The sequence below is a fragment of the Gossypium raimondii genome, chromosome 8 (assembly GCF_025698545.1).
Source record: "Gossypium raimondii isolate GPD5lz chromosome 8, ASM2569854v1, whole genome shotgun sequence".
Lineage (NCBI taxonomy): Eukaryota > Viridiplantae > Streptophyta > Magnoliopsida > Malvales > Malvaceae > Gossypium > Gossypium raimondii.
The window spans coordinates 22,551,011-22,571,897 of NC_068572.1; the positions used below are offsets into that span (position 1 = coordinate 22,551,011).

A 20,887-nucleotide genomic window follows, 5' to 3' on the forward strand; every position below is an offset into this window, starting at 1 on the left:
TGGATAAAAAATTACACTTCTAATTTTGAGACTTTTAAAAATTTCCAAGAATCCTACGAGTTAGTTGGTGAATTTTAGCAAGTTAGTTGTGTCCTCCTCTTAGAAAACACTTTGGTACAGAGTAAATTCGCCCTTAGAGGCACAGTTGGAATTAATGACATAAAATATGACTCAAAATATTTGGGGTTTCCATCTATTTGGGGGTGAAATAAGAAATTGGCATTTGACTTTGTTAGTGAAAAGACTAGAAACTAAACCAAAGTGTTGAGAAGGAGACTTCTTTTGCAACCAAACCGAGATGTGTTGCTTAAAGCAATTGGCATGGTTGTTCCAAATTTCATCAAGTAAAGCTTCAAGTTAACAAAAACTTTGTATCAATACCTTAACAACTTGCTCAACAAATTTTGGTGGGTAGTTTTGAAGCTAAATATAAAGGTATTTATTAGATGAATTGGCTTAAGCTTGCTCATCCTAAGAAATCTGGAGGAATGAGATTTAAAGACTTTAGATGATTTAATATTTCTTTTTTGGCTAAATAATCACGCAGAAGTCTCTCTAATCTAGATGCTATTTTGGCACGTCTCTTTAAAGGAATCTGATTTCTTTTCTCTACGTGTTTGGAGTCTTTGATGTTGAATCCTCCATTTTAGGCTTAGAGAAGTATTCAAAAGGGAATTAACTTTCTTGAGTAAGGCATCCAATGTAATGTTGGGTGTGGTGAGGCCATAATGACCTGGCATCATGACCAATGGGTTCTTGACTTGCCATCCTTCCAAGTTGCTTCCTTCCCTTCCTACGTTGATGTTAGAGTATGCCCAAAGACCAATCATGAGATGATTGTAATAACATACTTATTTCACATCGTTTATTAATATAAGGTATAATCATTATTATTTCAGTTTACTTTCTGTGTATATAAATAAATTATTTTATAATAATGTTCTGAGAATAATATGATTATTCTTAAATAGTCTTTAGTCGAGTACTATTGTGGGCTTAGACAAAAATAATGCATTAAGACTAACATGTACTTGATTGATGACAAAGTGTTGTCATTGACATGAGATGTCAAAATCAATACATGAGTATGTGTGTTAGAGAACAACATATTGGACTGACTTGCTATGAGTATGTTTCTTGGATTATTATTTAATAATCACAACATTACTCATAGTGATTACTATGTATACGATCCTCAGACTTGAGATCATCATTATCCCAATATCGTGAGTCGTATACTTTGATATAATCAAACGTCCACCATAATTGGTTGTTCTATAAAGGCTGATGTTGGATATACTACAATCTATGTAGTGGGATTGGTTGATCAATATAGAATTTGTCCCTCCTAAAAATGGGAGCAATATCCTAGGCCACTTGATTGAGTGAGACTATAAATGCATGGCCATTCTCGAATAAGTTGATATGAGATATCATACTTATTTGTTTTTCATAGTCTACTCAGGATATCAAGAAGCATTAGATGGACTATGCAAGTGTGACTATTCTATGACTTATGCCCATTCTAAATATAAAGAACAAAAGGATTTAATACATGAAGGGTTAATCACAGAAAAGTTATGTCGAATCATGACTTCTTGTAACTTAGGTAGCAATGATGCATTGCTAGATGCCACTCATTGTTTGTAATATTAGAATCGTTCTAGTATTACTGCTAACATTACAATAACCTACAAGGTCACACCCTATAGTTGAAACGAACGGAATCCAAACATAGTTGATATTGTGTTTAGCTGTCAACATGAATTAAATTGATTATAGAATTAATGTAATTGGACAGTTATATATCGAATGAATTATATGTACAAGTATGTTGTATACATAATAAAAATATTGTTAAATTAATATATGTTTGATTCGTATAAAATTTAACTAAAAAATAATTTACCTAAATTCTTGTTATAATTATTGTAATTATAATTTAGGATCGAATATTATTATAATTATTGTAATTGTAATTTTTTGGTCAAACATTTTTATAATTATGACAATTATAATATTTGGTTAATTATTATGATTTGATTCATATAAAAATATTAATGATTCCCAAATTAGGAAATATAGGGTTTTTGACAAAAAACCTAATATACTTGAAATAAGGGATGTGTGAGGTCTAGCAACCGTCAAGTAATTTTTCTCTCTAAAAAAGTTTTAGAGAGTACTTACCGTTCGTTATCACACTGGGTGGATTATGTAGAGGCCGAAACGTTTTTGTAGTGGCTTGGAATCGAAACACAATTGTGTAATCTGCTTTTTTTATTTTTCAGACGATTAAAGGTAATTGTTCATATCCTTTTCACCCCGATTCGTTCCTTGCACATGGATCCCTGGATGTGATCGTTAGATTTAACTTTTCACTGCGCCATGGGGTGTACCGGTGATCCAACAATTGATTCAGGTCACATATGATGGTTAAGGATCTTATTGATTCAAATTTATGCACTTTGAAAAGTAATACCCTCCACCGATTTTCAATTATGAAAAGTAAAAATCTATTGAGAAAATCCCTATTGGTTCTCCTTGTGTTCAAGATGAACTTATGTGGCATTTTTTGAAAGATGGAATCTACAATGCTTGATAATGGTATCAGTGACTCATATCTTGACCTCGTTATGTTTTGGCACAATGACATATTTAGCCCTAATGTTTATCCTTTTTGTCACTTTGGCTTTAATACCTTTTTGTCACTTTAGTCCTCAACCTTTCTAATTTAGTCAAATTGTTGCTTGTTGGAAGGAAAAGCTAACTAGACTATTAAAATTTTAAGGACATTAACTTGGTAACTTGCGTGATTGTCCATGTGTACTTCATAAAAATTAAAAATAAAAAATTTAAAACATTTCAAGAAGTTCAAAAAGTTCATACTTTTTTTTCTTTTATAAAAAAACTATCCATGTCAGTAATGAAGTACATGTTGATTGCCATGTAAGCTACCATGTCAACATCTTTAAAACTATAGGAGTTTAATTAGTTTTTTCATCCGGAAGGCATCAACTTGGATACATTTGAAGGGTTGTGTATCAACATGATAAAAAAATTAGGACCAATTTGACAAAAGAGATAAATGTACTTAGGAGCTAAATTCATTTTTTTTTTAAAATTTAAGTGTGTCCAATGTTGGCAATGGCTTTTCTCATAAGGGATGGAAACATCTATGGAATCTCAAAGTGGTTCATAAGATAAAAAAGATTTATTTGGAGATCTTGTCACAATGAGGTTGCTACCAAAGAAAACCTTGTTAAGAGATTGAGGGAAGTGAACCCTAATTGTTTGAGATGTGAGGAGGAAATGGAGTTAGTTGAGTGTGCACTCTTTTTCTGTCCCTTCACCAAGGTAGTCTAGGGAGTTTCGGGTTTTAGCTACTGATTTTGGAGGGAGGATTCTCAAGCTTTGAGGACTGGTGGGTAAGCATTTATGCGCACCTTCTGTTCTTTTTGTTCTTAAAACTTGCTCGCCCTTATGTGTTGGTATATATGGAAATTTGACAGTCACTCCCTTTTTGAGGGCCCTCCTCTAACTTGATAACGGTTTGGCAACAAGTGCTCCAAGACTTCACTTGCTCTTTTTGAGTCATTAACTCATAGTAGGGGCCCTCAATTTTTGGATGCTCAAGGGCAAAAAAGATAAGAAATGGTCTAATGTAATTCTTGAGTCTGATTGCTTTAATGTGATTGCCAAGATATTATTCTTGTTTTTGTTTGTTGTGAATTGTTTTTTGTTACCAAATTATGAAAAGTAGTAAAATATCGTCCACCTATTTACTTGTAAAAGTGAAAACACCCAAAAATCTAAAATAATTGGGAAAAAACAAAAACAAAAAAAATTAAGTAACCATTTTTATTTGAAGGATGTTTCCTTAATGACCGGATGGTTAATCCACACCATGAGCTTCAAACACTCTTCTTCCTGTAGTAACTGTGTTTGTTAAAGAAGCAAAAAGTTGCACCGCACCGATCACACTCAACAATACACAGCAACGAGTAGTTATTGCGGAATAGAATTAAAACAGCAAAAAAAAAGTCGTTCCAACCGATCAAATACCTTGTTATTCTCTCTCTCACGCGACTTTTATGAGTGACATCTCTCTTATAACCAACATTATTCTGTCAAAAAAAAAAAAGGTTCTTTAATTTCAAAACTAAGCTTAAAAACTTCATTTTATGAGAATAAAAAGATACGAAGTTAAAATATAGTTAATAAAACGTTAACGAATTTTCTATCTTTAGCCCTTCCATTCTTTCTGGCCAGCGAAGCATTTAAAGGCATTCTCACCACAAACTTTTCCTGTATATAATTATTATAAACTCTCTCTCATTTTCCCCTCCCCTCGCTGACAAACATTTTTTTCTCTCACTTTCAGCTTTGCATTTCTTCTCTTTTGGGGAAGGTGGTTTGATATGGGGGCCTCCTCGATTTTGCCAGATCTCGGAACCGAGATCCTGATCCCGGTTTGTGCCGTGATTGGAATTGCCTTTTCTCTCGTTCAATGGATTCTCGTTTCCCGGGTCAAGCTCTCTCCCGGTCGAGACTCTGGTGCCCCCGGTAACAACGGTGCCGCTGGTAAAAACGGCTACGCTGATTACCTCATTGAAGAAGAAGAAGGTCTCAATGACCACAATGTTGTTGTTAAATGTGCTGAAATCCAAAACGCCATCTCTGAAGGTTGGTACCCTCTTCACTTTTTATTTTTTAAAGCTTTTTTCGATCTGGGATTTGAAAAAAAAAAAAAGAGAAACTTTCGGTCTTTCCTTATGTTGTTTTTGTTTTTGGTTTTCACGTTTGAATTACTTAGCCGTAATGGGTACTCGGAAAAAAACGTTTTTTTTTTCTCGCTGTCGTGAGACATTTCGATTTTTATGTTGTGAAAGTTTAGATCTTCAGTTTCACATTATATTATGTTATTTATTGATATTGGATTTCTTGGTTTGTCTGTATAAATTTTGGTGATGTGTTTTTAACTTAGAAGAATGAGTTTTGGAGCACGAGGTTTTCTGTTTCACCATGCTTTCCTTGTTAAAGTTTTAGTTTTTATTTTTAAAAAACAAAATATTCTTATATTCATTTTATGTATTCAAAAGCCATGAAAAACTACAGCATGTGCAAGCTATCTTTTATTTATATATATAAAAAAATGTGTGCTCCAATGAGTGTTTTCTTCAGATCGAAGTGTATGGTGATGGGGTAATTTGGAGTTTGGACCCACGTGTATTTATTAATTATATCTTACAATCAATATATGGTTAAGCTGGTGTGTTGATTTTCTGTTTGCACATTGAGAACATAATTGAGATCTAGGCTTTTTTCTTTCCTTTTTGTCTTTTTGGGTTTAAACTTTAGGTTTTGTAGCAGAAGCCATAATGGCATTGAAAGACTTTTGGACATTTCCTCATAATTGCATGCTTACTATGTGAAAATTTGTTCCAACTGATTAGTCTTCAGATTTGGATTTCAATGGAAAACTGAATGTTCAGGAACTAAATTTATTAATGAAATTCAACCCCTTTCGTTGAACTTGAACTAGATCTGGATATATTTAGAAAGAAAAACTGAAAAAATAGATCTGGAAGTTTTACTTTTTATGTGGCCTGATTTAAATTCCCAGTGGTTTGAACTCTTCAATTTTTAAAAAAAATTATGTGGGGCCTGAATTAAGTTTCTAGTGGCCATAACTCTTCACTTTGTATACTCTGAAAGAGTTACTTAACAAAGATATAGAAATGGATGATTTATTTACTTTGAAATATTTGTTTAGTTTCCTTCCTTTTTTACTGCTGTAACTTTTTTTTTATCTTGCTTGAATTGCTGTCATAGTAAAAGCTGATTTGAGCAAATGATGCACTGTTTCATGATAGATATGCTTAACACTTTGTTTCACTATTTGAAAGTTGACTGCTTTTGAATCTTTTCTATGCTTCCAAGGTTGTAACATACTGAGCTATTTTTCTTGTTTGTTCTGCTTTTTGTGAGATCTAAATGGTAAATATTACTTTTGTTAAAATGCAAATTTAACGATACTTTTTTAATTGCTCTCAACAAAATGAAATTACTTGTCTAATAGAGAGGAACTACTTTTTTCTGTCTGTTATGTCATTGTTTCTATTGCTTTACATGATGATAGTAATAAGAACACTCTGGCTTGTTCTATAGACAATGTTCGTGACAATATGCTTTTCCTACAAAGAATTCAGTTTATATCTTATTGTTTTGTTTGTTGCCTTTTCTGCTGGTAATTTTTTGAAAGACTTCCCAGTTAGCTAATATTTTGATTTATGAGTTTACAGGTGCAACCTCATTTCTTTTCACCGAGTATCAGTATGTTGGCATTTTCATGGTTGCTTTTGCAATCTTGATTTTCCTCTTCCTCGGCTCCATAGAGGGTTTCAGCATGAAGAGCCAACCTTGCACATATGACCTATCTAGGATGTGCAAGCCTGCCCTTGCCACTGCTGCGTTCAGCACCTTATCATTCTTGCTCGGTGCAGTCACTTCAGTTGTTTCTGGCTTTCTTGGGATGAAAATTGCTACCTATGCAAATGCTAGAACCACCCTTGAGGCAAGAAAGGGAGTTGGAAAGGCATTTATTACTGCATTTAGATCTGGTGCTGTCATGGGCTTTCTTCTTGCTGCAAATGGCCTTTTGGTGCTTTACATTGCCATCAATGTATTCAAGCTCTACTATGGTGATGACTGGGGTGGTCTTTTTGAGGCAATCACTGGTTACGGGCTTGGAGGTTCATCCATGGCTCTTTTCGGCAGAGTTGGTGGAGGAATCTATACTAAAGCTGCTGATGTGGGTGCTGATCTTGTAGGCAAGGTGGAGAGGAACATTCCCGAGGATGACCCTAGAAACCCTGCTGTAAGTAACATGCATCTACGAATATCTGTAATGGTATTTTTTTAATCTGATCCTTAATAGTTCCTCCTTTAGGGTTGTCCCTGAGTTACTTCCATGTTTTCAGGTGATTGCTGACAATGTTGGGGACAATGTTGGTGATATTGCTGGAATGGGATCTGATCTTTTTGGGTCCTATGCCGAATCATCTTGTGCCGCCCTAGTTGTTGCTTCCATCTCTTCTTTTGGAATGAATCATGAATTGACTCCAATGTTATATCCTCTCATCATCAGTTCTGTCGGTATCATTGTTTGTTTAATCACCACCTTATTTGCAACTGATTTCTTTGAGATCAAGGCTGTTGATGAAATTGAACCATCATTGAAGAGGCAACTTATAATCTCCACTGTTCTCATGACTATTGGAATTGGAGTTGTTAGTTGGATAGCTCTTCCACCTTCCTTTACCATTTTCAATTTTGGAGACCAGAAACTTGTGAAGAACTGGTAAGCTCTTTGTGCTTCTTTTACTGAGAAATGTTAAAAGTCATATGCTTGCATTAAATGAGAGTAACATTGAATTTCTTCTTCAGGCAACTATTCTTATGTGTTGCTGTTGGTCTTTGGGCTGGCCTAATTATTGGTTTTGTAACTGAGTACTACACTAGCAATGCATACAGGTAACTCATGTGGATGATATTGTTTTTCTCCTTTCGTTATTCTTTGTTATAATTGATTGTAACATTCTCTTTACATTCTCCTGCAGCCCTGTACAAGATGTTGCTGATTCCTGCAGGACTGGAGCTGCAACTAATGTTATTTTTGGTCTTGCATTGGGTTACAAGTCTTGCATTATTCCTATTTTTGCTATTGCTATCAGTATTTTTGTTAGTTTTAGCTTTGCTGCTATGTATGGCATTGCTGTTGCTGCCCTTGGAATGCTGAGTACCATAGCTACTGGATTGGCTATCGATGCTTATGGTCCCATCAGTGATAATGCCGGAGGCATTGCTGAAATGGCTGGCATGAGCCATAGAATACGAGAGAGAACTGATGCTCTTGATGCTGCGGGGAACACCACTGCTGCTATTGGAAAGGTTTGATTTGTTTTCACTTAAGCACATGGCTTACCTTTTTCTAATTTTATTTTATTTATGGCATCTCTATGTTTGTTCTGCATATTCTAAAGCAGATTTTATTGTTTTGGTTGGCATTGAAACAGCTACTTCTTATTTTATTTGTCATAATTTTTTTCATAATGTTATAATTGGAATTTTAAGAGTTATTCAATATCTTTGTTGCTTTTTTGATACATCCTATCTCCTTTAAATTTATTTGCAGCATGAGTAGTTTTTTGCTCTTTGGCTAGCTTTGGTTTTTTCTGTTGTTTGTAACTGTAAGTAGTTTTCTTTCTAACGCCTGAAGTGTTGTTGCAATTTTTGCTTGATGCATGTTTATGTGTTTTCTTGAAAGAATGTAATCTTTCTTGTTCCAGTAGTGGATTAATAGGTGTATTCATTTGAAAATTCTGCATTTCTTTCCAGGGTTTCGCCATTGGTTCAGCAGCCCTGGTGTCCCTTGCCCTCTTTGGTGCTTTTGTGAGCCGTGCTGCAATTTCAACAGTTGATGTCTTGACCCCTAAAGTTTTTATTGGTTTGCTTGTTGGGGCAATGCTTCCTTACTGGTTCTCTGCTATGACCATGAAGAGCGTGGGAAGTGCAGCTTTGAAGATGGTTGAGGAAGTGCGCAGACAATTCAACACAATCCCAGGTCTCATGGAGGGCACTTCCAAGCCCGACTATGCTACCTGTGTCAAGATCTCTACTGACGCCTCTATCAAAGAAATGATCCCTCCTGGTGCCCTTGTTATGCTCACACCCCTTATTGTTGGGATCTTTTTTGGTGTCGAAACTCTCTCTGGTGTCCTTGCTGGATCCCTTGTCTCTGGCGTCCAGGTAATGTTAGCAAGTCTTGATATTGTCTACATGAGACCTTTCCTACAGAGGGTTCATTTTAATGTTTGTTTCTGATCTGGTATGTTTGCAGATTGCTATCTCTGCATCCAACACAGGGGGTGCTTGGGATAACGCTAAGAAGTACATCGAGGTATCTCTGATTTGACTGATATCTTGGGAGCTAATCTTATAATCAATGTTTTAAAGTAATGGTTCTACATTTGTGCTCTGGCTTTTGTTGTGAATTGCAGGCGGGTGCTTCAGACCATGCAAGAGCTCTTGGTCCCAAAGGATCGGATCCACATAAGGCAGCTGTTATTGGTGACACCATTGGAGACCCTCTAAAGGATACATCTGGGCCATCACTGAACATACTCATCAAGCTCATGGCTGTTGAATCACTTGTTTTTGCTCCCTTCTTTGCTACACATGGTGGACTGCTGTTTAAGATATTCTAAGAGAAAACAAACATTGGCTAAAGGCCCATTGATTCCCATCTCTGCCGGGTTCCACATTTCCAATTTTCCTAAGTATATTTAGTCTAGCACCTTTTTTACTCTAGAGACCATCTCCTCTCAAAGGTTTAATCAGGCAATGAAAAATTTCCCTTGTAAAGGGTTTACAAAGACATTGATGATGATGATGATGATGATGATGATGATGATGATAATGATAATGGTCAATCCATAGAAAAGAGTTAAAACTGTTTTGTTACTATTGTTACTTTTTGTTATATGAAGAATGTTGATTTTTGCTCTCGTCTAACTCTGTTTTGCTGCTCTAATATTCTTGTCATTAATGGTTTTAGGCACGGTTTTGGGATATAATGAGAATGCATGGATTCTTCATTGCAGGAAAAAAAAAATGGTCTTCTTCATTAGTAATTTATTTTGATATAGGCTGTAGCAAAGTTCTTAGAAAGCTCAAGTTTGGCGGAAAGTCTAGTGGACATAGGTTTGCACCCTTGCATTTGAGCTTGATTAAAATCTTTAGCATATTACTGTTGAGAAAGGTGAAGGTCGTAATTTGTGCGGTGGGCCTATTCTAATCGTTGGATAAAATGGTTTCGTGTTGAGTCTTCACCAACGTATCTGAAAAAAAAATAAAGTTCTTGCTAAGAACAGAGACATCATTGATGGGGGCTGACTAAGGTGACTGAAGCTTGGAAGGAGGGATTGCATTAGGCATCAGCTGTAGGTTTCAGTTGAGTATTTTGGGGCTGGTTATGGCAGATTTCAAATTAAACATGTTTATATCTTAAACTAAATTAAAGATATTGGTGACATGAAGACTTGATGATGATATCATTTAAATTTTGCTTGAAGGGCTTAACAATTGGTAGTAAGGAGCCATCCATTGCCCTACAAATTATCCTCAATATCAATGTGAAGTTTCTTTATTTCCTTATAATTTTACACACTGGTTTCATCGCTTAATGTTTTGGATGCCGCTTCTGAGAACAAGCCAAAAGAAAATGTAGTATGGGGGAACCTCAAATCAGTGCTGCTTCCATAGGTCTCCTTCCTTGCTGGTAGTATTGAAAGTAGAGACTGACATAATCTTTCACTTTCTTGTATAATCTGGGATGAGTTTCATTGATGAGCTCTTCCACTGGTTGAATCTCTTGATCTGGATGTGGAATGCAGAAAACAGCTACAGTAATCCTCTCCCTCTCTGAGTTTGTCACCACTCGGTGTACTGGGCTCTTGAATATCCCATTGCTCATTATCTGTGTGCAGTCCATGGAACCACCAATGTAAGTCACATGTTAATTATGACATCTATTCTTGATTTACAGCATCAAACATCTTTTAACCGAAACTTGTAGTTGGTAGATTAGCTTAGTAGATAAATTACTCGGACTGATGTAGCTAAGTTCATTTATTTTTTCCCCAAGTTCTTTCATTTGTTCCAAGGATTTTACATCATGTTATATCTGACTATATGTTGGATACTGAAGAGTTGGAGTAACATAACTAACCAACCAGTCATCTACTTATCCGGACTGGAGAAATTTAAGAGTCGGAGCAACGTATCTAACCACTATACTTACAAATTATGTTTTCTGGATTTGAAGGTGAGCTTTAGATGTGTATGTTCTGACATGAGTATATTCAGTTTTTTCTAAGCTTTTCCTATAATTTTCAGGACTCCCTCCGTACCTTGACCCAAATATATGTCAAGACATACATGTCGGATACGAATCATTTAGGGTATTAAAGAGTTGCCAATAATAGATTGCTTATCATTAGATAATTGGGGTCATTACCTCTGCTTGATCTCCAACGTTGATAAGAAGAGCTTGAGGTATGATTGGAACATTAAACCATTGATCATCTTTCAGGACTTGAAGACCTTCCACTTCTTTGTCTTGCAACAGCATGGTGATTACTGATCCATCTGCATGAGGTTTAACCCCAAGAACTTGATCTGGTCTTGGACATATAGGATAGAAGTTAAATCTTGCTTGCATTGTTGCTTGGTCTCCATATTGTTGCAAAAACTGGTTCTCCTCCAAGTTTAGTGACCTTGCCATTGCCTTTAAGAGGACTTCCAGGATCACATGTAGTTTCGTTGAATAATCATTTAAAATTCCCCTGTGACAGAGATATGACAAATATATTTAACTTGTTTGATTGCTAACATTCACTCTTGGTGTTTTGTTCTCTTGTTGTATTGGTAGAAGTTAGTGCATAACTTTGGAAAGCTTCAGATCCCTAGGACATAAGGGAAAAGAAGGAGAATACCTGAAAGATTCAGGATTTTCAGGCCAAAATTTGAGTGTTTGCTTATCTTCTGGGCGCAGTATAAGATACAATCTATCAGTCCAATCGAGTATTTGATCCTCAGATAAGATCATGTCGTTCCCGTACCCTTCGATGCTGCCGATTTCTCTGGAGTATTTCTTCTTTTCTTCTGACGGAAGAGCAAAGAATTGGCGAGCAACTTCTCGCAGTTTGTCCAGAAATGCACTTGTAATTCCATGATTGATTGCCTGAAACTCGCAAAATAATTCTCAGGTTTGAAGTTAACTAGTTTTACAATCATGAAAATTTTTAATGATGAGCTGTTGAATCCTCAAGAAATTTGAGCTACTTTTAAAATTGTATGTTTATTGGACTAAGTTGTCTTGGAGAGCTATATGCAGTGTAGTTAAAATACAGTAAAATCGACCATGTTCTGAAAATCAAGGAATTTGATAGTTAAAACTTTTTGTCCACAGAAATTTGCCAAAAATCAGACCTGAATGCAACCGTAGGAGCTGAGAGCTGATCTAAGTTTGTCAAGTTCATCTCCACTGGTAGATGATGAAGATGCAAGGAGTTGAAGATCTATAGTAGGAACATCCAACACTGGGAAAGAGGCATCAAGGGCTCCAACTCCTTCACGGATGTATCTTTCTGGGACTTGTCTACTATTGATAGCCGCCAGTTCCTGCACGGTTATGGCTTGTGGTTGAAGCTCGATAGGTTGAGCCATACAGCAAAACTGGGACCCAGGAATATGCCGGTTCTAACCTGTTTTGGTTGCAGTTATATTATATACATTCACAATTTCAAGTTGTTTTGTGGTTGACATCATTCATGACGATCCGTACACTCTGCTTTTAAAATTGTCTTATGCCACTGCAATTATAATATTCAGAAAAAGGGTTTTTGGTCATGTTCATTTGTAGAAATCCCGCACCAATTTGATTTTCTGTTCAACTAAGCTTGGTCTTCCCAAGGATTTGAAGTATGCGCTTTAACGTCAAAGGAGCCAACTATTGGACAAAACCATGAAAAAGAGCGGTTCCATTCTACGCAAAACCATTTTTTATTGTAAAAAAACTCAGTAGCATTCCCATTTTACAAAACCCTAAAATACTGATTATAATTTACTAATAGATTGTTGATTTTTAAAAAAAAAAAATTATATCGAACCTAGAAAATAATAAGAGTTTCAAATGGTTACGTGAGATCTCGTAATTTCAGACTAATATAAAAATTCATTGAATAACTGCATCACCTATGTTGAAGAAGCAATCATGTAAAATGGTTTTTACAATGCGGGGATGATGAAGAAAGGAGCAACAGAGATGGTAGAGATGAAAAAATTGCATATTTTTTACGATAGTAATTTTATATTTTTAATAGTTTATATTTATAATCTTTAAAACATTAAATTAAAATTGTATCGTATTTTAGGGATTAAAATACAATTTTACTATTATTAATTTAAAAATTTATAAATTATAAAGGGCTTTAAATAAAAATAAATTTTTTTTTTAGGGGGACCAAGGCTCCTATCAGCCCCCGATGAAGATTGATAGTTTTTATATTGCAAATAAACAAAAAAAAATGTATTAGACTAATTATAGAGAGGTCCCTAATTTTAGTAAAACAATTCACATGGAATTTTTAACAGTAGTAACCAATTCGAGCAATTATCTTAATTAAAGTGAATAAATTGACAAAAAAATTAAAGTAATCAAAATAAGAATAACTTACAGTATAATTTTTCCTTTATAAAATTCAACCTTCAAATTTTATTTTACTAAATTAAAATTATATCTTAATTTTATTTATTATAATTAAACTTGGTGAATAAATCTAATTTTCAAAGCTATTAAGATTCATTGCTTAACAATCCTCTCATACATCATTCATACAAAAGAAGAAACGGAAGCAAATATGAAGCCAACATAGTCTTTTGAATTCCATGTGGTACGCATTAAATTTTATTTATTTATAGAAATTCCCATGTGATATTTATTTAATTAATAAAATTCAATTATATATATTATATAAAAGAAGATCCAGGAGGAATATATGGAAACTTTGAGTTGTTCCAAAATATTTCCTTTTAGTTATATTTAAAGTGTCTCATTTTTAAATTAAGTTTCAAATACGATTTTCTTACCATTAATAATAATTTTTTAACTTCATGCATTAAATTATAATTAAATTTTAAAATTAAAATCTTAACACACATCACAAGATAATATAATTGTATGAAACAACCATAAATAATATATTTTAAAAAATTCTTTTAAATATAAAGATTTTCAATATACTTAAACTGCATAATCGATTTTGAAAGTTTAACCGTTAAAATTGAAAAATCTCATCAAACTTTAAAATGATATCAACTTATAAAAGAAAAGTAATTTTCTAAAAGCTTTCATGTACAATAAAAAAAGTTGATTCTTTTTATCTAGAAATAATTTTTGCTACATCGCAAATTGTGTATTTATACCTCTCTCTCGACAATGGAATATCCTGTTTTGACAATTTCTTTAAAGAAAATGTAAACAAAACGTTAGAAACTACATAAGTATTGAGAACCTGTGATATTTCTAGTATTGAAAACTAGAAACACTTGAATTTTTTGGCATTGAATTAAAAGTTGGCCCAAAACGTAACAAAATGAAGCAAGGAAAAAAAAGGAGGAGGAAACTCAGGAGGGGCAAAATTAGAAAATTTTTTTAGGGGGTCGAAATGAAATTTTAATTTTTAATAGTCTATATCTTTATAATTTTTAAAGGATTAAATTAAATTTTCATAATTTTAGGAGGCCAAAGTACAATTTTACTTTTATTAATTTAAAATTTTAAAATTTTTTTAAGGGCCAAAACAACAATTTTCTATTTTAGAGGGGGGCCGAGGCCCCTACTAGCCCCCTGAATTCGCCTCTGAAACTCAGGTTTTTTTATTTTTGTTTTCCAACTACCCCATTACACATGAAAAAAAAAATGTCTTCGATATATGGGAAACGCTGAGCCATTATTTGCAACACAAACCCCTCTGTGTTTTAAATTTATTTATGAAAGGATTTTACCTTTTTAATTTTCTCATTTTGTTCTCATAATTTAAAATATTATCTAATTTTAGAAATAGGTTAATATTATTAACTATGTTAGTCCTTGTAGTTTTTATATTACTTAGGAAAAGGAATTTATGTTATTTTGTGGAGCCACAAATCCGATCGAGACAGTTCAACCCGAATTTCAAATGTTATATTAGTCACCAAAGTGACTCTTTGTTTAAACCACCACATAACATACCAGGCGACCAATCACATCACACAATTAATCATGGAATATTTAATAAAAACCTAATATCATGCTTCCATTGAGCTACTCTGATCAACTAACAACAAGACTAATTCACAATTTAATATTTAACGGACAATTACCTAAAAAAACTTTAGTTAAACATACATGCATGCAGTAGAGCATTTTTAAAAGGGCTATATTTGTAGGGACTTGAAACATCGTTTTGTTTAAAAACATATAATTAGATTTAAAACGTAATATATAATAATATGTTGGGAAAAACTCCATTTCACAAAGTTTAAATATAAAAGTCTTGTTTTAGAAGATTGATTAAAACCTTACACTCAATTTCATCAAGTTATCATTCAATTAGTTCACATGTAGTTATTAGTTTACGTAATCTATCCAATTTTACATTTATACATACTAAACATTCAATTGTTTTCTAAAACACACACCTTTAATATTTAAGTCTTACCTCAATGTCCAATGGCTCTTCCACCTGCACTTACGAGCTAGTCTAATAATTAATCAAAGCATTCATCAAGCAATCATAATCTACCATTCAATCATCTATCTAAAGCACTAGTAAAAGTTTCAAATTAAACCAATTAAAGAGTCTATAATGTCCAATTACAACCAGACAATTATAACTAAGTCTAATTTTAAATACCATAATTTGGTCTCACATTGCCTTCCTCATTGAGTTTGGGAACACAACAACATATCCAGGAATAGCCTCGATTTGGGTCACTTGGATGGCTCACTTCCCCACCTCTTCACAAGTTAAATCACTAGTATATTATAAAAGTGTCTGTGAGCTTATTGAAGCTCAGTGAGTTGCTCAAACATACTATAAATAAACACATCAGTTAGTTTAAAGGGTGACATACTATAACGATCCACATATTATTATAGTCTACACAAAATAGTAACTCACACGATAGAACAATTCTCATAAAATTAGCAATGCACATATAATAAGTTATTCGCATAAAATAGGAAGATCACATAAACTATCAATTCGCATCAAACATCTGTTCATATAAAATAACAGTTCATACACCAAATGACAGCTCATGCAAAATAATAGTTTATATGAAATATCAGTTCATACCGAATAACTATTCATGCAAAATAACAGTTCATACTCTATCATAACTCATATATTTCAAATAATAATAAATTGACATTTTTGTGATTATGAAACATATAGGGGACTCAATCACCACACATTGGACAAACGAATCTCCTTATAACGCCTCACTTTTAGACTAAAAGAGCCCTACGCTGTCTCTAATATAAGTGTAGCACAAACGCTCACACTCTCCAACACTCTCGACTCATAGAGCCCTATGCTGTCTACGTTGAATGGAGCTATGTTCGACATTCCCTTATCTCTCCAACGCTATCTTTGGGCACAATGCTCACCGCAATAATGAGGGTGAGTACTCACAATCCTATGCATGCCAACTATATCTAATGGTTCCATAAGGTCATAATGCCAACATATCTCTTTAACACATTCACAATATTCAGTATAATAGGGCTCGCAAATAAGTAGAGCTCACACATTATAACACAGCTTGCAATTTACAATTCGCAATAAAGCATGGTTCGCAAATAATATAATAACTTTCATGCAACATATAATGCACACATAACACAGTTCGCATATCATTCATGGCATAGATTACATAAATCATTGTTCGCATATTTTATTTAGCATAGGGCACACAATAGCTTAGCTTACATACAATACAACACAAAATATCACAATACACAATTTGGCAAATTAATATCGTTCGCCATATTAATACAAATCACCAAATTAACACAGTTCGCCATAATAATATAATTCGCCAAGTTAACATGGTTCACAATATAACACAGTACACAAATATAATTGACTCGCACTACAATTGAGCTCGCACCTAGCATTTCACGATAATATAATTCTGCACTAATCTAAGTTTGCATTACCGTAGAGCTCATAATCCACATACTGATTCGTGCATGCATAAATATACACATTATCAATAAAATTTACATATTAAAAGAGGTCACATTATATTTTTTTATATTAATTCGCAAACATTACAAAACTCATCCATATATATATATTATAAAACAAGACCCATATATATATTATATAACAAAACTCACTCATATATTATAGATAACAAAACCCATGCATATATTTAATATATAACAAAACCCATACATATATATTATGCATAACAAACCCATGCATGTATATATAGTATATATAATAAAGTCACGCCTATATATTCATAAACGTATATATTATTAAATCCCTAGACGCATATATATAGAGTATATCTAAAAGAACAATAGACACATATATGTTATATATAGCAGGACCCACGCATATATAGTTGTTATGTATATGGCAGGACCCACATACAACAAATATACGTACCTATTTAAAACCCTCTCTATCACGTCAAAATTACATATATATATATATAATAAAATCCTAAATGCAACCGTAGACGCTTATATATATTATATCTATAACAAGACCATAAACATATTTATATTATATATATACCTATTTATGAGTACAATCGCTCATGTAACTGCTCACACCTACTAATATACACACAATTTCACTTATTTGTTACGTTAAATTTCATAGTTTACAATTACAACTTATTTATTTTATTTATTTTATTCCTATAATTACATGCACATTTTAAATTCATGCATTTGACTCGTTAAAATCACACAGCATGCATACCCTACACTCATACAAAATTATAATAGTTTGCACCAAGAGAAATAAAGGTACACATATTAATTAAGAAGGGGTTCACATATGTTACTTTAGCCTGCGTACTTGAATTTAAATGCAGTATATCGGACCACTCACCTTAACAACCATTGCTTCAACTACCAAGCTCAAGTAAGCTTTTATTTACCTTTGTCCTTGGTTGTGGAGGCTCCCAAATGAATTGGCATTTTTCATACACATCAAACACATTACAAAGTCATTACTAACAACAACAAACACCATTAAACCATTCCAAAATTATAGATTAAAGCCTATTAACCTCTATACCGAAAACTTAACTAATTTTGTCGAAATAGGTGTTTAACCACTCAAATCTCACTTCTAAGCTTAGATTTCAACTTCATACATCCTAAATATCATCTAATTACATATCTAAACCATCAAATTCATCCAATTTCACTGATCTAATTTTTTCAGAAAAATAAAGCTTATGTGATCTTTTAAAAGGGAAAATTTTCAATTTGCTTAAATTCATTAAGGATTTGTTAAATTAAGATCAATTACCTTTTAATTAGATAAAAATGAGTTAGAAATCACTTTAAAAGCAAAGCCTAGCCAAGAAATACAAGATCCACCATTTTCAAGCCAAAAATCAACTTAAAATCAAGTGATATATTGAGATTTTGATTAAATCGTTTAAATCTCGAATTGAAATAACAACTCACTTAGTTTAATCATAAAAAGTTAGAATCTCACCTCAATTTCGCAAAATCGACGAGCTATGGAGCTAATTCGAGCTAAAACGTGTGAAGATCTCTTGAGGATTTTAAGGATGAAAACATGAGTGTTCTTCAAACTTGAAAAGAGATTTTGTGTTTAGAGATCTTGGGAATAAAAATGGATGAACTAATTTCGGGAGAAAAGCTTTGATTTTTTGTTTAGCAAATTTTTGAAGAAGATGAAAAATGGGAGGGAAGGAGACGTGGGGTTGTCAAATAGGCACCAAATTTTTAAAAATTGGACCATTGCCCATTTAATCACCTCCAGTTTCTTTCCTTTTTCAAATAGGTCTTTGCATTTCAATTAAAATAAATTTCAAAATTATTTTCAAATCAAACCTTGTTTTTTAAAATCCATTTTAATCAAATAAATTCTCAGACACCTAATTTTAATTTCCTAACCTAAAATTATTAATTCTAATTATTTTAATATTTTATTTAATTATCTAACCTATTTACGATTTCCTGTTCACTAAACCCGATTCTACTTACTCAATTCTACTAATCCAATTTTTGGAGTGTGACATATTTAATTTTATTTTTGAACAATTAATTTCTATTTTAAGTTTTAATATCATGTTTTATGAAATTACATAATTATCTTAATCTTTATGATTTTTAAAAGAAAATTTTAACATATAAATGAATACAAATGTTTTTTATAAATATAATTTAATACTAATAAAGTAAGTATTTTTCGCGTACATTATTTTAAAAACTTATTAAAATATGCTAATGTTTGTTTGAATTATTTTAACATTGTATTATTTAAATTTTGTATTTTATAGTGTTTTAATTTATTTGAGCACTGATTGGTTGAAATTAAATAATTTTCTAATAGATAACTTACTATTAAATTTTGCTTAAAATTTATAAAAATTATTTATTTTTAACTAATACATGTTATTAATACAAATAAACCCTTTAATACTATTTAAATATTAGTGTTTTTAGAAATTTTACATGAAAATTAAAGAATGTTATGTTTTCCTACAATACTTTCCTAACTTTTATTGTAAATACAAGGTTAAAATATGTAATAAGTCATTGTACTTTTGAAGATTAAGAATTTAGTCAGTTTTCTTTCATGGAATTTAGTCATTCTACTTTTGATTTCAAAGTTCAGTTCAATTGTTAATCTTGTTAAGTTTTTTTATTAAATTTGTTGCTATGACATTTTTAAATATAAAAACTCACTTAGTAGACAAGTAATTAAAAAATGACTTTGTATTAATTTGAATTTAACAAAAAATTAACAGTGTTAATAGTTGGATCTAAATTTTGAAATCTGAAAAATAGAAGGACTAAATTCAATGAAATAAAAGTACACGGATTAATTTCTTATTTTTTAAAAGTACAGGGACTTGTAGCACATTTTAACCTAAATAGAACTATGATAATAATTTCCTCTCACATTAAATCATTTTGTTTAATATATGCTTATATTTTACTAAAATATTAATAAAAACGAAATATATTTTAATTAATGCATGATCATCCCGTGTAAAATAGTTTTAATACTATTTAAATTTTAATATTTTTCTTGTAAATATATGCCTGTAACATATTTAAAATATTCAAAATATATTATATTTAAAATAATTTATATAAACAATAAACTCATGCGGAAAAAACTAGTTTATATATAATAATAATTTAATACTAAATTAATTATTCTAAAAAAGATAAAAGTATTGGATAAAAAATTAAATAAACATATAAATAAAAGGAAATGGAAAACAATGTTTAAATAATTGATCTAGATCGTGATAACTTTCACGCTATTGCAAAAGGTTCATACATTTAGATGTAATTTATTACACATATTACACCATGACTGCTACTACTGACGGTGTGGTCTAGATCATAATGGTAAATCGGTTATTAAAGTTGAATCATGAGAGTATTTGATGGCCTTGGATGCGTGTAAATACTTAAGTAACAACACTCGTAAGTAAGTACGTGACGGATTATCTAGAAAACATATTTATAAAGGTTACAAAAGAATTGATGTGATTGAATTTCAAAGTTTTATATGTTTATAGAGAAGGGAATAAAGTTATCGATGCCTTCATGGTTTCTACTTTCTCTAAACTTTTAACTTATTATGTTTAAATTTTGTAATCATTTATAACTCAAATATTAAAATTAATACAAATAGTTGTAAAAATTATTTAATATAATTGAAATAATATATATAATCAACTCCTACATCTCATTGGTAAGAAAACTAATATATATATATATATATCATATTACAAAGCTCTAAATAAAAATATAAATAAACATACATTCTCATACTATAGTTTTTTTTTGACAAGTGTCAAGATTAAATTTTTAAAATTTTATATAAATTTTAAGCTCAAAATTGAAAAAATTAAAATAAATTTTATCACTTTATTTTTTAGATTTACAATATATATTAGATTTTAAGTTCAAATTTATATGTTATGAAATTTTAAAAATCAATTTTATCCCTAAAATAAATACATATTATTCCTCAAT

The 20,887-nt window shown here is 32.0% G+C and overlaps 2 protein-coding genes across 2 annotated transcripts; one reads left to right on the plus strand and one right to left on the minus strand.

The window, feature by feature from the left end:
- Positions 1-4,167: 4,167 nt before the first annotated feature.
- On the plus strand, positions 4,168-9,573 carry LOC105791042 (pyrophosphate-energized vacuolar membrane proton pump). Its single transcript, XM_012618918.2, has 9 exons — positions 4,168-4,283; positions 4,382-4,683; positions 6,303-6,877; positions 6,981-7,360; positions 7,447-7,533; positions 7,620-7,950; positions 8,398-8,808; positions 8,900-8,959; positions 9,060-9,573. Exons 2-9 carry the CDS (start codon positions 4,419-4,421, stop codon positions 9,264-9,266), a joined length of 2,316 nt encoding a protein of 771 aa, XP_012474372.1. The 5' UTR covers positions 4,168-4,283; positions 4,382-4,418; the 3' UTR covers positions 9,267-9,573.
- Positions 9,574-10,088: 515 nt separating this feature from the next.
- Positions 10,089-12,511, minus strand: LOC105791044 (protein SRG1). The gene is made up of 4 exons (XM_012618920.2): positions 12,052-12,511; positions 11,556-11,803; positions 11,078-11,405; positions 10,089-10,537 (listed from the first exon to the last, which is right to left on the minus strand). The coding sequence occupies exons 1-4, from the start codon at positions 12,286-12,288 to the stop codon at positions 10,301-10,303; spliced, it is 1,050 nt and encodes a 349-aa protein (XP_012474374.1). The 5' UTR covers positions 12,289-12,511; the 3' UTR covers positions 10,089-10,300.
- Positions 12,512-20,887: the final 8,376 nt, after the last annotated feature.